This window comes from Mesoplodon mirus (genome assembly GCF_964341445.2).
Source record: "Mesoplodon mirus genome assembly, chromosome: 4".
In the NCBI taxonomy this organism is placed as follows: Eukaryota; Metazoa; Chordata; class Mammalia; order Artiodactyla; family Ziphiidae; genus Mesoplodon; species Mesoplodon mirus.
In genome coordinates this window covers 101,261,077-101,279,209 of record NC_138979.1, presented here as the reverse complement: position 1 = coordinate 101,279,209, position 18,133 = coordinate 101,261,077, and the positions used below count along the sequence as shown (strand labels likewise).

Here is an 18,133-nt window from a genome sequence, read left to right as displayed (position 1 = left end):
TTTTCTGTTTTTGTGTTTCTATATAAACCTTTGTACTCATTTTTTCTGACAACTGTGCCTACCGGGAAGGGGTTTCTATAACTTTAGTTTCTAGAGGGGAATAGTAAGATTTACTCCATTTGTCTCATTCATTCGTTTTTCTAACATTTAATTGAGCACCTACTTTTTGTGATGGGCACTATTTATAAAGATGACTAAGATGTGCTCATTGACCCTGAAGAGTATATGATCTAATTGATGAGCCAAGTGTACACAAAAATTACTGTACAGTGTGGTGAGTGCTGTTAGAAATAAATGAGCAAAATATTGAGGTGGCACATTGCAGTTACTCTGGGAGGATCATGAAAGGAAGAAGTAAAAGTTTTGCTGATCTTAAAATATGAGTATGAGTGACAAAAGTGGTACTTTTCCCCAACTTCAAGAACGTAGCCAAAGAGAACAAGAAGGAAGGAGGCTGGCTCTACCATTTACTTATCTGTGTGACTTTAGATAACTTATTTAAGCACTCTGAGACAGTTTTCTTAGCTTTAAAATGGTAATAATAATTTAGAGCTTTGAAGACTAAATGAGATGAAATATGAAAAATGCTTAGCATGGAGGTGCTCGAATACTAATTACTTCCTGTCCCCCTTTCTCTGAGATTAATAGGAATTTGAAATAGTAAAGTGGTAGGAAGATATATTTTTCCATTTGTCCCCTTGTGCTAATGAACCGTTACTGGCATAAAGTTGTTAGAAATGAACAAACATTCTGCTTTACATCTGTTGTCATTTATTGAACATACACACTGTATTGGCTCTGTCTCAGAAGGTATTAATACATGGTAATAGCAAAAAACGTAAGTTTTTATCCTGAAAGACTAGTGTCCACCAGTATTCCATTCCTATAGACAGATCACAGCAATTTTTATTGAGGTCCACTGTCTTAGTCCTTTCAGGCTACTGTAAAAAACTACCATTAGACTAGGTGACATATAAACAATAGAAATTTATTTCTCATAGTTCAGGAGTCTAGGAAATCTGAGATCAAAGCCCCAACAGATTCAGTGTCTGGTGAAGATCTGCTCTCTGGGTCATAGATAGCTGTCTTCTTACTGTGTCCTCATATGCCAGAAGCTATGCAAGCTCTTTGGGGGTCTTTTTTAAAAAAGCATTAATCTCATTCATGAGGGCTCCACCCTCATGACCTAATGACCTCATGACCTCCCAAAGACTCCATCTCCAGACACCATCACATTGGGGATTAGGTTTCAATATATGAATTTTGGGGCAACACAAACATTCAGTCTCTAACATCCACCTTAAACTTTCATCTCCAAGACATTACCTGTTTAGCTTGTAAGTTATCGTTGTCTCATTGAATTTAAGTTGTAAATATTGTCTTAGAAAATTCTCAACATAATTTCTAAAGCTTTATCAATTGATCAAATTTGAATTCAAACTTAGAATGGACTATGTGTCGTGGAATACAGAATTGTTTCTTGATTATTTTTAAGTTGCTTGTAAATGAGAAGTAAAATAATGGTTCTTCTAAAGCACTGATTTCGGGCCTCCCTGGTGGCACAGTGGTTGAGAGTCCGCCTGCCGATGCAGGGGATACGGGTTCGTGCCCCGGTCTGGGAGGATCCCATATGCCGCGGAGCGGCTGGGCCCGTGAGCCATGGCCGCTGGGCCTGCGCATCTGGAGCCTGTGCTCCGCAACGGGGGAGGCCACAACAGTGAGAGGCCCGCATACCGCAAAAAAAAAAAAAAACAAACAAAAAAAAATAAAGCACTGATTTCTATATACAGCATAATTTCTTAACTTTTAAGATCATAGACAACCTTGAGATGCCTGTAAAAATGTACATAAAACATTTTTTCATATGTCTTTAGGGGTTTGTAGACCTCTTAAAGCCTGTTCATGGATCTTAGGTTTAAAACTACCTTCGGGATCTGTTGTCAGCACACATATATTGACTGACTGTATGTACTGTGCACTTTGTGAAGTATTACTGCTATGAGCACCATGAAATTTTTATGGTTATACATACAAACATCATCCAGTTAGAAATGGAAATTTTGTGGAGTGTATTTTCCTAATAATACACTCCACAGTGTAAGTAGTAAATAGGAAATAGTGTAAGTAGTAAATTTTCTCTTAGCTGTTAGGGATTTAAATTTTGCTAGCCATGATATAGCTTGCCACTTTGTCTGTTATGGTAAATTTTTCCTTTGGATCCAGAGTTAGATCTATGTGTTTATAAATTTACTTTTAAATACTGTTTACAAATTATTTGTCTTATCTTTAACCTAAAATACATAGGGCTTCAGGAAGATCTTAATAAAAGCAGTAAAAATGTATACTTCATGGAAGCATTAAGTGAGTAAAAGCAACATTTTGTGTTTCACTTTTTTAAATAGCACCAGTAACTCCAGATAGTGGTTATTCATCAGCCCATGCAGAGGCCACCTATGAAGAAGACTGGGAAGTATTTGACCCGTGAGTTTTTTTTTTTTTTTCCCTTTCTCTCTTTGAACGGAATGAGAGTACATGTGTAGAGGGGTGGCTAAATGGTATATTACGAAGAGCATTTGACCTGTAGGTATTAATACTTTGCTGAGTTACTGAAATACTAATTTGTGTATTTTCAGTTTTACTTATGTGTTTTATAAGTTTGGTTTACTAGGTTAAATATGCATTATTTAATTAAAAACTTAAAGATGGGCTGAATTTAGTAATATGTTTTATATTTATAAAAAAGTAGAAATGTTGACATTTTCTTAAAATTTGATTTATAGCTATTATTTCATCAAACATGTTCCACCACTGACAGAAGAACAACTAAATAGGAAACCTGCCCTTCCATTGAAGACAAGAAGCACACCAGAATTCTCCCTAGTTTTAGACTTGGTAAGTATATTATCTGTAGAGTTAGGGAAAATAAAGGCGTTAAATTCTTTTTTAAAAATACTAGCCCAAAATACCTAAAAGAATACAAGTGAATGAATAGCCTTACACATACATTTACTATAAAAACATGTCTTAGGTGTTCTGAAATGTTTTTATTTTAAGCACAGTCTAATGCCAGGGCCTCCCCAATTTGTTGGTTTCCAGTACCCTTTGAAAATAAATTAGGCTTTCTTTTTCTTTTTTTCCCCCCACCAACCCCCCCATTTCACTATTTTTCTATTTAAATTAAATTAATTATTGCCCCCATACTCCTATACCCTTTGTTTTGTTCTTTAATCTCCCAATAAATTCTGATTTCATGGCTAGATTTCAACCTTTTTGGGGGGTGGGGGGGTCACAGTCATGTTCTCCTGAAGGACCTAAGTCTTAATGAGTTAACCTCATGCAAGACCATACTCCTTTTCTTGTTCCTTTTTTGGGGGGAGGGGCAATCTATGTAATACTTAATACTAAGTATTAGTATTATCTAATACTAATAACTTTATTAAAAGACTCTCAAAAGCATGACTTCTTAATGCTGACTAATAAAACCTTTAATATGCTCTCCTGGTGTGAATTTTAAAATTTATATTTTTTTAGGGTACCAGAAGAGCTTTGAAAACTGAATATCTCTTATCTTTTCCTAACCAAGTTTAATATATGGTCACCATTGTTTACCATCTGCCGGCAATTTCTTGATATTAGCAAAAATATGTATCTATTGTATAATACTGGAAAACATTTTATTATTTAAAAGCCTTTGTTACTAGTAACCTATAATTGGAAATGTGGTTTAGTTCTTATTAAAAAATGTTTTTTTATCTTGAGGAGAAGCATATTTTTAAAATCTTAACTAGCATGTGTAGTTGTTTTGAGAGTTCAGCACCTTAGCCTTTGCCTAGCCAAAGAGATATAAGATAGATATCCAGAAGGCCTAAGTATTTAAGGTGTTTATTAGAGGATAAGGGGGGAAAAAAAGAAAAATTTTGAAACTGATTATGAGTAGTTTAGATTTGATGTACAGAAACTGAAAAAGATTTTGCTAGATTTTTATGTTAGCAGTTGGTGTCATGTAGCAAGTTTGGCCATATAATTTTTAATCCAATGTGGAGGTAAATAGAGAGGGGAAGATAAGAATTGGTGAGCATAAGTGAGTAATTTTACAGAACTGGGTAAAGAAGAATGATCAAAATTTAGATAGGCTGTAGATGAAGAAAGTAGAATTAGTTATGATTCAATTATAAGAAAGAGAATACCTATTTTAAAGATACTAAGGGAATACCTTGAATTGTGTACTCTGATATGCTATTAAAAGAAAATGTGGGTGGACCTAGAGTCTGTCATACAGAGTGAAGTAAGTCAGAAAGAGAAAAACAAATACCATATGCTAACACATATATATGGAATTGAAAAAAAAAATGGTTCCGATGAACCTAGTGGCAGGACAGGTATAAAGACGCAGACGTAGAGAATGGACTTGAGGACGTGGCGGGGTGGGGAAGCTGGGACGAAGTGAGCTTTGACATATATACACTACCAGATGTAAAATAGATAGCTAGTGGGAAGCAGCTGCATAGCACAGGGAGATCAGCTCAGTGCTTTGTGACCACCTAGAAGGGTGGGATAGGGAGGATGGGAGGGAGGCTCAAGAGGGAGGGGATATGGGGATATATGTATACATATAGCTGATTCACTTTGTTATACCGCAGAAACTAACACAACATTGTAAAGCAATTATACTCCAATAAGATGTTTAAAAAAAGAAAAAGAAAATGAGGCATATCTAGAGTATTTTTTGCTCTTTGCCTCCCCAGAGTTTAACTTTAGGTTAAAAGAAACACTCCAGCTAATAAGAGGTGGAATCACAAGGTATGAGCATTTGTGTTTCATTTTAATTCATCTTAAAACACATTGAAAAATTTGGGGGGTAGTTACTAGCAGCTTTATTTTTTTTAAGTGTTGTCACTTTCTACAAATGGAAGCCTTTTTTTAATCCTTCAGGATCTGAGAAATATACATATTTGCAACATACCTTACATTGAATGATCCTTACCTTCTTTTCCTCATAAGAAAACAGGGCTTGGTAATCAAAGATGAGAAAGAAGTCTTGATTGACTGCTAATTTAGTTAAACAATGTTTATGTCTATGAAACATATTCAACAGATACTGAAATATCCATTTTCTAAAATAAAATTCTTTATAAAAGGTTTAAGAATAAGGAGCTATATATAAATAGAAGATATATTTTTTTAATAGATACTAAACTTCCATTGGCAAATTGTAAAAAAAAAAAAATTAAGAAAGTATATATGTGGTTTGCTTAACAGAAAGTTGGCAACTGCAGGACTCAGAACACTGGTTGCCAAACATGCGTATGCATCCTAATCACCTAAAAGGCTTATTGAAACATAGATTGCTGAGCTCCTCTCTACTCCTTACTGAGTTTGAATGATAAGAAATGGAGCTGGAGGTTTTGCATTTCTAACTAGTAGTTCCCAGATGATGCTGATGCTGCTTGCTGTTCTAGCAGCCACACGTGAGAACCAGTGACTTAGAAAATTCTATCCCAGTTTGCTATGCCACACACAATAATGTATTATAAATATAAAATTCCATGTATGAATGGGTGCTTTAATAAATGTTTTTGGTGATCATGAATACATAAAATTATCAATTGAAATGTCTTAATATCTTGGTTCATTCAATATGTCCTTTTTATTTTAAGGATGAAACACTAGTACACTGTAGTTTAAATGAGCTAGAAGATGCAGCACTTACTTTTCCAGTCCTTTTCCAAGATGTCATTTATCAGGTAATTAAAATTTTTTAACTTGAGTTTTGGCCTGTTAGATATTTTGAACCAAGAAATCTTTTGTAAATTTTTTTTTGGTGAAATTTAATGTGTTCATTCCTAATGGATTTCATCTGTATTTTAATGATTTAGTAACACAAAGTAGCATCATGCTAAATAAATAACTACATAAAACAACATTAATGTTACCAAAAAAATGTGAACTTTTTTTACCCATTGCTCTCTGCTAGTTTCATAACCTGTTTGCCAGCAGGTGGAGGCAGGAACACTGACATCTTAGGTCCCCGAGAGCTTGCCAGGTTAACACTTGGCGTTGTTGTTGTTGTTTTTCCAAAACCCAATTAATAGGAAGAAACCTTATTCCTTGTTGGTCATTTTTATTGCCTTTTCTAGTAGTATGGTGTGTAGGTTGCAGTGTAGTAGATCTACTTTATTTTAATTACAGAATTCCTTGACACTCTTCTAGTTACTGCTTTACTTTAAAAATTAGAGTATTTCTTCCTCCTCTGTGTTGATGGACAGGTAACAGTGCAAAATACAAATACCATTTACATTTCACTGCAAATTACGTGTGTTGACCATAGGTTTTACTTTATGTTTCAGATTTTCCTATCATATAATTTGAATTAATATATGTGAATACACTTCAAAAACTACGAAGTGCCTTTCTGTCATGGAGATTGTTATTGAACTAGCATTACCTTCTTATATACCAGTTGTTGAAGGATTGGGAAAGGGTCAAAAACTTTGTTGTTTGTCAGGTGGAAGCCAACCCAAGGATTAACTAAATAAAGTCACAGAACATTTACCATGTGAGCAATGAAAAGGTGTTTATGGTTGTTTATGTGCTCTTAATAGGCAGTTAGAATATGTGTATAGTTTTCTTGGCACATGATAGTTATTAGAGCTTGGAAATCATAAAATTTTAGAGTTAAATAGTTTGTGGTTCAGGAGCTACTTTACCTAACTTATCTTGTAATCAGTCATAAGAGGATTTAAGCAGTTATTGTCAGTTCTGCTTTAACCTAGAAAGGTACTGTAGGTATGGTAATATCTGGATACTATCAATATATTTATTTCCCTTTTATGTAAACTGATTTTAGTTCTGATATAGATCAGAGGATGAGCAAAATATACATAAAAATGAGGGATTTTAGGTTTTTGAATTCCTTTTTAACTGTATATTACTTGTTTAAGGTAAATTTTTTTCTTAAGACATTTTCTGCCAAATAGGTTGTTCTTGTTTAGTGTAATTCAAGGACAGGAGCCTTGTGGCAAATATAAATAGCATGGCAATATGTTCTCTCTTTTTAGCTTGATAACCTTGTTTTTATGTTCAAAATTGCCCTTAAAAACAATGGCTTTCAGGCTTTTGAATTTGGAAAAGAAAACTGTTACTAAAACTATAAATAATTATTTTGATGTGATTTCTTAAGCTTCCAGATTTGAAATTTATTTCTGATAGATGGTTTTGGTCTGTTTACATAATTTTTAGTAGTGAAATAAGAAACTTGGAGAGTAGATGAGTTTGATTTCCCTCTCATGAGTATTTCTTTTCAGTGTGACCATAAAATTGAATTTTTTTCTTATTGCTTCCACCATTTCTTCTTTAGTTCTCTTCTTTATAAAATTCTTACTGTTTGCTATGGATCCGGACAGTTGTCTTATTTTGAATAAAAGGCTCCTAGCAGTGCATATGACTAATATAAAAAAACTTCATATGTACTGCATCTGTGGAATTCAAAGAACTCTTTTTCTTATATATCTGAGTTACACTTTCTGAAACAGGAAAATTAAATGAGCTAACCTAAATCAGGAGCAATGAGCAGGAAGTTTGAATCTTAAAAATTATAGAGCTGATTGTATTTTAAAATGATTTAGTTGTACTACATCATGTACAGAGTTTAGTTCCCTTTCAGTAAGTTTTGAGGGTGTCCATAGTTAATATTGGATTTCTGGTTTTGGCATAGCCATTCTGTGCATAGCCATTCTGTCTGCTTTTTAAAAAATAACTTTGAAGAAATCTTGGGTTAGGGTTCCCCCAGTTTTCAGACCAGCAAGCTCCCTTTAAACAGGGAATGATGTCTTTTAAACTTTCAGTGGTGTTGTCTCCATCTACTGGCAAAGAAGAAATATACACAAGGGTCTGGGATGATCTAAGAGATTTTGGAGAAACCACATTATTAGGTAAGATGTAACTTACATGTTTAACCACTACAGTATAATGTGGCCCACTTAAAGGTAGAAACCTGTAAAATACTGTATATACTCTTAAAAAATAGTTTGTTGAGATGAAATTCACAACATAAAATTAACCATTTTTAAGGGAACATTTCCATGGCATTTATATACTCTTGAATATGTCAATTCCATAATATTTATGTATATACTCTTAAAATGGTAATGCTAAGATAGGATCAAATTCTTCATCTGAATCAAAGCTAGATAAAGTTTCCTCTTGGGACTTTTGTTACTTTTGCTTTTTGTTTATGGTAAGTTTGTTATAGTAGAACCATATCTAATGTTAATTCTATTTGTTATTCTCTTTCTTTCAAAACAATTTAAAATATAAATTGTCGTATGTATGTTTTGATAATGGTCTGTATCAGGGGTTGGCAAACTTTTTCCTTTAAAGGGCCAGTTGTTAATATTTTAGGTTTTGCAGTCTGTGTTACAACTACTTTTTCTGCCATTGTAGCATGAAAGTAGTCCTAAACAATACGTAATGAATAAGCATGACTGCGTCCCATTAAAACTTTATTTACAGAAATAAGTGATGATCTGGATTTGGCCAAAAGGCCGTAGTTTGCTGACCCTTGGTCTAATAATTATGAGAGTATATGCAGTAAATTTACATATTCAAATTCTAAGTGGAAGTAAGTAATCAAATGTTCATCAAAATTCTTGTTAATATATAGAGAGATTTAAAATTAGATCCACTGTAACCTGGTTATGGGCTTTCTTAGGTTTTTTCAGATGAAAGTTTGAGGGAAATTTAAGGTGGTCACTACTCACGTTTAAAGATTGCCTTACTTCATGATATACACTCTTCTTTTGATTGATAAGTAGGACTCAACCTAGTTAATACAAGACTTAGAATATATGAGGAGGTAGATTATTCAAGCCTCATTTAGTACCTTGAATGTATTTGAATTTCCATTTCTCTAGGAGATAAACCTAAAAGATCCAACTCAAATTAAAATTTTGATATATGTTACCACTGACACTATACAGATAGACAGATCATAGTTTGTGTATATGGAGGAAAAGTCATTTGAAAGAAGAACTGAGTTTTTAAAGTGAGGGTGTGGCATTCACAAAGGCAAAGTATATGGATTTTTGTTTGAATGGGTCTTTTCCTCTCCCTTAATTGGTAGTTTTTCCATGAATTGTTTTACAGTTAGATATTGGGAAACGTATTTATTCATAGAATCGTACAAATGCATTTGATATCTGGAAAAACAAGTGCGTGATCAGTTCCAATGCACATGTTTTAATTTTTATATTTAGCTTATATTGACACATTGTCAGGAAATCCATCTCGTGGTGTTACTCAGTTAAGAGGTCTCCACTGTATTTAGTTTCTGTTCCTGCAGATCCACCAATTCAAGACTCTAGGTCATCTCACTCCCTCTTCCATCCAGAAGATGACTTCTATCCACAAGCAGGACTGAATCAAAAGACAGATTTTTCACTTAGCTCTTGAGCTGAACCACCTCCTCAATGACCTTCCTCTGTCTCCATCAAGAACTGGAGCTCAGTTTTTTGAAGATGTAATAGAGCTACTCAGCCCAAACGTGGCTAATTGAAGACAAAAAGAAGATGCCTCATATGTTTCACTACAGTGCAACCAAACGTAACTGTGTTGTCCAACTCCTCATTCTGTAAAGTATGGCAGGGGCATCTGATTTTTGACTCTGTTCACCAATAAGACTTTAGCCAGTCAGTGGCTTTCTGAAGATCAGTAAAATCAACAAACTTTGGGTCAGCTGTCCAGAAATCAGATTGTGGTAAGCACTCAAGGAGAGATAGGATCCTGTAGGGAGCTACTTGCTAAAGGATGCTTTGTTTTAATAGTAGAGGTTGCTTTTATGGGAAAAGTTGGGGGGAGAGGTGGGTGGGAAACCCCATGTTTAGCAAAGCTCAGCCTCTTCCTCATTATTATAGTTTGTTTTCTTGGGAAACTTAGAACCTAGGATAATTTTCATAAGGATCTCAAATATTTTATACCACAGAAAAATAGAAGTAGAGGGTCAGTGACATCTATCTCTTTTCCACAGTCTAGGAAGAAATGTCAGCATTATTTTTGCTTCACAAAGAAAAAAGCAATCGTTTAAATGAAGAGTTTTGTTAGTAAACACCTAATCAAGTTTTTCCTCCCCTCAAGCTCTGACTTAAATTGATACTAAACCAGAGGCATTTTGTTCTGACATTCATAAAGCATAATTTTATTGTACAAAAGTAGTATGTATTTTGTTCATTAAAACATCTGGGGTCATGGACACAGTATTGAGGATAAAAGTAATATTTTATATCTGGTAGGGAAGAATATTTTGGTAACTAATTGTAAGTCAATATTTTAAATAATTTTAAAGTAATTTTTCCATCCTTATAGCTAGTCATTGGCACTAATTTTATCATCATGGTTTGTATTCTTTATAAATGTATCTTAAAATTAGAAGAAGTTCATTTAAAAATACAGAAAATTCTTGTTCAGTAACTAAAAATATTCTTCAAATATAGGAGATGTGACAGTTGATTACTAAGCGTATTAAATTGGAGGCTTCAAAATTTAGAATTTGTTTTTAAAGGCAACATTTGTGGGGGGTTTTTTTTTTTGCTTTTAAAATGAGTAAACTTGACTTTAAGATAAACACATTAATATTTTATATATAGACACAAATATGTGTACATACATATTTAAATTCAAAAATTATATATGTATATTTATATATAATATATGTATGTAAATGGCCATGACTTGAAAAGTATGCTTCATTGCTAATTTTTAATATACCTTCTGTATGAATACATTAAACACTTTATCCCATTTGGACTCCATAAGAAAATATCTTTTCAAATTTATTTCTATTTAATACATTGTAAGGTTTTGCAGAAGGTTTTAGTTTGGGGGTTTTGTTTGTTTTTATTTTTATTGGTTCTGATGTTTTAGTACTTACCTATTCATCCTCAGATTGATCCACCTACAAATACTATCCCCAGCAGCCTCTTATTGGAACTGTGTGAAGCAAAAGGTGACTTGTAAAATCACCCAATGGGTTATGAAGTTGAGGCCTCCACAAGGCCTATCTGAGCAACCCTCTTTCTATGGAGAAGGTTTGGGTTTTGTCTCTATGATCTGGTATTGATGCTAAGACAATGTTAACTAAGTTAAATAGTTAAGTAATCAGTTGACTTACTTTACGTCTTCTAAAAGTATAGATATGGCTTTCTCTTTGAGTTGAGGTTGCCCAGTTCTGCCCCCATAAAATCATGCTCATTCCAGCTATTCTCCTTATGGCTGATTACTTTTAAATAATAAAGTGGATAGTAATAATAGCTATTAGGAGTCTCAGTGTGCTGGCACTGTTCTAGGTGCTTTATATGTATTAACTTATTTAATAAACAACTCTATATAGGTACTGTTATTATACCCATTTTATAGATAAAGAAACTGAAGTGTACAGAAGGGTTAAAAAAAATGGTAGAGCCCCTTGTATATCTGTGGTATCTGCTAATACCTGTAGCATCTCTTCACATTGTTCAGTGTTGTTAGTTTTCTACAGTTTTAACTTCTTACTGCTGATTAAATAGATAGCATCCACCAATCATCTTTTTATTTAAAGGTGCCTGCTCTTTTTTTTTGTGTGTGTGATATGCGGGCCTCTCACTGTTGTGGCCTCTCCCGTTGCGGAGCATAGGCTCCGGACGTGCAGGCTCAGCAGCCATGGCTCACGGGCCCAGCCAGTCCGCGGCATGTGGGATCTTCCTGGACCAGGGCACGAACCCGTGTCCCCTGCATCGGCAGGCGGACTCTCAACCACTGCGCCACCAGGGAAGCCCATGGTGCCTACTCTTAAGTAGGTGAATACCACCAAATTTATCTTTTCTTTTCTTCCTACAACAGTGTAGCAATAAGTTCAAAGGATTTCATGGGAAAACTATTAAAGATACTTTTTGAATATGTTAGGGTCATATTATCTGTGCTTAAAACTATTTAGAAATATTTTTCCTAAAAAGATCCACATGTAAGAAATTTTTTTTTCAGTTTTGCCCACAAATTGAAATTGCTTATCTTTTGGATGTTTTCTCCCCCCACCCCCTTTTTTTGGTCATGCTCATAAAGTTATCTAGATAACTTAGATAATGGTTTGGTAAACTAATAGTCAGAAATTAGTGTATATAACTTGACATTGCATACTTAGACATGAATTTGAATTTAGGGAGACTGTCAGAAAATATTTATAATTAATTTATAACTGGCTTGCTATTTTAATGACTATTTTTATTAAATCTAGTTCCATTAACCATTTATTGCCTGTTAGGATCATCTTACATGCACAGTTATAGGACATTCTCTTGTACTAAAGAAAGTACAGGCTGACCCTCAGATATTGCTCAAATCAAGTAGTGTTAGTGTACTGTTAATGAAATGTTATTTTTCTATAATATATTTATCATTTTTCTATATAAAATTTAAGTTTTGGTAAAATCAGCCCACAATATATTATACAAGATTAGTTCCATTATCACTATTATGCAGACATTATTCTAGTAGATTTTGTTTTAAAAGTTTACATCATGAACATATAATGAAGTAAGTGAGGGAGATTAAGAGGTACAAACTTCCAGTTACAAAATAGAGTCACGAGCATGAAATGTACAGAAATTTTACATAATAAACATTTCATAACATGAACATCTTTGGGTAGTAGGCAGTCTTATTTAAGACATGTTTTGGCTATGGTATTCTTGTATAACAATTGTTCATTATTATAGTATTATGCATTATTTTAAAACTTTGACTTTTTCAAAATATATTTGGTTTAGTGATAGATTAAAACTATTTGTTGTGTAGATAGAATAATTGCTGTATATTTGGAGGAATATATGTATACCAGCCTGAAATGAAACTTATGGCCTAGACTTACATTTGAGAGACTACATCATTTTGAAGAATTGCAGGTTTGAAGAAGGATGGTTTCTGAAGTACTAAGTAGTGGAAGAATGTAGAAAATAGGAAGTAGGCAGCTTGGGACAGGAATCTTAGTTACGAGAAGGTTAGGAGAAGAAAGATGGAGTTAAGAGCATCTGTGGAATAGATTTTGAAGCATTTGGAGGCATGTCTATGTATGTATCTGTATGTGTATCTCTGACCTAATACAATAAGTGATTGTAGTCTCACTGTATTATACATACCTTAAAATTGTTCCTACTTATTTCCTACTGGACAGTGCTTAGTGCTTCTTAACTTCTATATATTTCTGCTTTAATATATCCATCCAAATGAGTTAGACCCTGTTGGCCTTATGTCTCTATTTCTTTTTTTTATTATAAATTTTTTATTTTATTTATCTATTTATTTTGGCTGTGTTGTGTCTTTGTTGCTGCGTGCGGGCTTTCTCTAGTTGCAGCGAGTGGGGGCTACTCTTTGTTGCGGTGCATGGGCTTCTCATTGTGGTGGCTTCTCTTGTTGCAGAGCACGGGCTCTAGGCACGTGGGCTTCAGTAGCTGCGGCACGCGGGCTCAGTAGTTGTGGCATACGGGCCCTAGAGCACAAGCTCAGTAGTTGTGGCTCGCGGGCTTAGTTGCTCCGCAGCATGTGTGATCTTCTCGGACCAGGGCTTGAACCCATGTCCCCTGCATTGGCAGGCGGATTCTTAACCGCTGCGTCACCAGGGAAGCCCTATGTCTCTATTTCTATTTTTCTTTCTGAGATTTTGCCTTTTCAGCACATGGCAGAACCTCCTGTGGTCCCAACCACATCCTGGCTTGCTGTTACTTTGTACCTTTCTACATTCCTTTTTTTTTTCCCCGCTAACCATCTCAGTTTCTGCCTGTGTCTTTTAATCCTGAAACACCTTCCTGTGTTTCAAATGGTGAATCTGTTCTGAAATAGGAACATTTACAGTCAACAGTTATTCTATTCTCATGGTAAGGAAACACTCTAGCATTATATTCCCCTATCTCAGTGCCACCTTTCATCCCCAGTGAACAGGTATATTATGAAAGTAATATCAAATTTTAAGATGTGTTTTATATTTAAGTATAGTCAAAGTAGTAGAATGCATAATGAAGTTACAGTTTTGACATAATCTGGAAGTCACTGTGTAAGAAGTTGGAAAATGTCACCTTTGTACAGTGCTCCACTTATTATGCTTAGATAATATTGTTTAAATAGAAATATTCCTTTACAGTGGAAGTGTTTTAGTGTTCAAAGGAGACAAATCCCAAATTGTAGAGGCCCTGCTTATTTTACTTTACAATATGGGGCAAGTGATAGCAGGGATATTGAAAGCAAATGAAAACATTTATACATATGCAAAAATGAAGTATTTTTGGTTATTAAATGCATTTAACTGATAAGCCTTCTTAGCAATAAACAGAAGGTTCTGATGGTTTATGGTTTATCATCCTCCATGAGATAAGGTAATTGAAAAAAAGTATTGACCGAATTGTGGGTTTTTGTCAGTTAAGGTAGTAATATATGTAAATCTATCAGTTACTTGGATTACCAAACAAATAAGGTGTGTTGAAAACTAAACCAAACTATACCAAATATTTCACAATGTAAATGTTAAAATTAATTAGAAGCACAACTCTAGTTAAAAATTTTGTACCTCATCCTAAGTGATAGGGATTGGATACTAAGGATTTCATCATATTTATTTGCTAGGGGTGGGGGTGTGTGGCTTACTTGGTTTTTGATTAGTCAAGATGCTGAGATAAACTGCCTAATAGGCTTAAAAATGAGTAAACCTTTATTATTCTAGCCTGTAGGCAGGGATAGAGTGATATTATTAGCATATTAATGTTTGAAATTTGTGTTCCACAAGTGATCAGTTCTTAAGGAAATTCAGTAGTTGTCCCTGTGTAGTATGTAGTCTTGCCTCTCTTTCTCTATTTTGTTTATATTGCTTAACTTCAGGCAATTATATTTAATTTACTTAACAGATTTTTATCATGTACTTACTATATATTTGGCATTGTCTTATGCCCTTTGGGCTTTAGAACTTACAAAGACTGTTAGTACATAGTCCCTACCTCCTAAAATCCTTTGCCTGATTTCCCTGTTCTGCCCTAAAACATTCCTAGAACTAGATTTTTATCATAAGGGCATTTTGGTTTAGATGTGTATTGACAACAAAATTAAATTCCATGAAGCCTAAATTTTGAATTTGTTGCCACCACAGCTTTTTAAAAAAAATCTGAATCAAGTGAATCTGGTGCATAGGCATTCTATAAGTATTTGTTGTTCATGTTTTTTGATGTTAATAATCACCTTTGAGTAGAGTACAAACTTTTCTTTTTATAAATTTTTGTCACAAAATAAATACAATTTAAAGGAGTCAGATTCTTTTTTAAATTAGTTTTAGTGGTTGCTCATGGCATATATTTCTGTGCCTTTTGAATATTGAGTATATTACAAGAGCTACATTAAATTTAGGCAAAAAGAAGACAGAAATAAGAAAAGAATGTATTTAAGTCAGTTATTTGGGTACTGTAGTCTTTCCTGATATTGTCAGTTGATTTTGATAACTGGTGTGTTTGACTTATATTTTCTATCTCAAGTAGCCCAGTAGTGCTAATTTAGATATCACATCTGAATCAGTAAGTATAGAACAAGATTGATTTCTGAAAAATTCCAGTTATTTAAACCCACCAATCCAGACATCTCTTTCTTGAACATTATTTACCTTAATAGAAATTTAAAATAAGGTACTCTTAGCAGGTGATTGTTAAGAAGAAATTCTGAGTAATTATTGAGGAAGGTCATTGAGACAGGTCAGCTAGAGGTGGATATACAGCCTGCCTAATAATTGGATGGATGCTACCTGGCTGGAAGATGGAGCTAATTGGTGGATCAAAATCTCAGAAGGAAACCTGCCATTTTTAGTTTAAATGTTTATTAAAATTATATTCCATGAAGTACTATTATATTATATGCTGCTATTTAACTATTAAAAAGTGAAATGATTACCAACGATTATTATTACCCTACCAAAAGATTGTTTTAAGTAACTTTTGGTATATGTGAAATATATTTGGTTGAGTGGTACTTAGTAAACTTTTGTATTACTTTAACATATGAACTTTTAGATTATATCCAAAGTTAGAACATATCTTATAAAAAAGTTGTTTCTGTTTTATATGTTTGTTTGCTGAAGCCTATCTTTGTATTTTTTCAGGTTTACGTGAGATTAAGACCATTCTTCAGGGAATTCCTGGAACGAATGTCTCAGATGTATGAGGTAAATATACTTAAGCTAATTATATAAGTATTTTTATTTTATTCAATATAGTACCCATATTTAGATCATGTATAACGATTACTTCTTTTCCCCTGAATTTGTAGATCATTCTTTTTACTGCTTCTAAGAAGGTGTATGCAGACAAGTTACTGAACATACTAGACCCTAAAAAGCAACTGGTCAGGTAAATTTAATTAAGAAATAGTGGAAATGTCTGTCACACTGATCTATGAAATTACTATGCTTCTACTTAATTTTGATAGCCATTTTCAGTTGGCTACATATATAGAGATTTGTGTGTTAAATAGGGAAAATAAGTGAACTTTTTTTTAAACCCCAAAAGTCTTTAACAGTTCCTAATTATTTAACTCCAGACAGACGTTCTTTAAAGGATACAAAGATCAAATGTATTTATTCACTTGTACATCTGTATCCTCACTTCTTTTGGGATTGGGGGGAGATTGGGGGTATGTGGAATTTTTCACTGTGTGCATGATGTTTTCACTTCTGTCTCAGATAATGCATGTGTTGTCATCTTTTTAATGGCTTAGAGAAATAAAAGTTAATTTTAACAAAAAGGATCAAATTAAACTCTTTTGCTTTTTTCAAGAGCAAATTTATCTTCCATGGAAAGAAAATGTTACATGAAATCTAATTGGAAATTGCAATTGGTTTAGTCACTCAGGTTATCCTGATCTGGACTCAGTTCCTTGTGTGTGTCCTGATCCAGCAGATGCAGTGTGTTCCTGGTTAGGTGGGAGTGCCTTGGGTAATTTAAAACAGTTTGAAAATTAGTTTCATTATTTTTGTCAACTGAAGTGAGACACCAAGACTCAGCAATCTTGCTGCATCCTCTAAGGTATAGGAGTTAATGTTTGAGTTTTGATCAAGAGCTGAGAGAGATGCCACAAAAGGCTCCTAAAAGCTTTAATAGCTGGGTATTCATTGTCTTGAATACTTTCTCCCATATTGTCTTAGTGGAAAATCCTAAACTGAATTTCTACTGTTAATAGTACCTGTATTATTGAGTGGTTTCAGCTATGATGAAAGGCTTTTCCTAATGTCCACATTTAGGAGATTTTTCCCTTGTAAATAGAATGTGATTTTTTTTTTTAATCTAAAAGATCAAAATGTGTCCTGTAGTCAGTTTCCATTTTATCTTCCATATCAGCAAGCTTCATACACACAAATGAAAATGGTATTTTCTTTTCATAAAAGTATATTATAATTTATGCTCATTTTACCTAACTTTAATAAAAGTATACAAGTGATTTTGCTCTGATGACTTCATTCATTCTGAAGATTTCTATTCAGCACCTCCAATGTTCCAGGGAACAGTGGTGAGCAACACAAGCCCTTCCCTCTTGGAGCTTTCATTTTTACTAGGGGACAAATCATAGTCACACAATTATGTTACAAATTAAAACCCCTCTTTTAAACTAGTTTTGTAAAATGTACACGTTTGGGAGTTTAAACTTGTTTTATCCAGTTGTATTTTGAAAAAGTTAAAACAGGAAAAACTTTTTGAACAGTATATTGAATGCGTTAGAGTGCTTTAGGGAATCATCTATGTTAGTGACAAGATAGACTCAGAAATTCCTATGATCTCTAAATCCCTTGAGTCCAAATGCAAATTTGATGACTAGCAAAAGTAGTTTCTTTCTAAAACTGCAAATACATTCTATTGACCCTCAGATTCCTGAATAACTGGAAGAGGTTTAGTATAATTTAATTAAAATAATCGTTAGTATCCATATATATATATTCAGCTGTCTCCTGTGTCTGGTGAATTTGCTGCTATTGGAGAAGAGTTATCAATAGTGATTTGCAGTTATGTGCTGTACCTGACTCTTCAATTTCCTCATATCTAAATGTTTATACAAATAAAATATGGAATCTTATTTAGGTCCAACCAGG

At 33.8% G+C, this 18,133-nt stretch overlaps 1 protein-coding gene across 2 annotated transcripts in view; it reads left to right on the top strand.

Annotated features, from left to right (window-relative positions):
* Nucleotides 1–18,133, top strand: part of CTDSPL2 (CTD small phosphatase like 2) — a 70,577-nt gene that overhangs the window by 45,342 nt on the left and 7,102 nt on the right. For both annotated transcript variants that reach the window (XM_082617142.1, XM_082617141.1), the window contains exons 6-10: nt 2,403–2,481; nt 2,781–2,892; nt 5,658–5,744; nt 16,154–16,216; nt 16,321–16,400. In XM_082617142.1, coding sequence (XP_082473268.1) covers nt 2,403–2,481; nt 2,781–2,892; nt 5,658–5,744; nt 16,154–16,216; nt 16,321–16,400 — 421 coding nt within the window. The remainder of the gene's footprint in view (nt 1–2,402; nt 2,482–2,780; nt 2,893–5,657; nt 5,745–16,153; nt 16,217–16,320; nt 16,401–18,133) is intronic.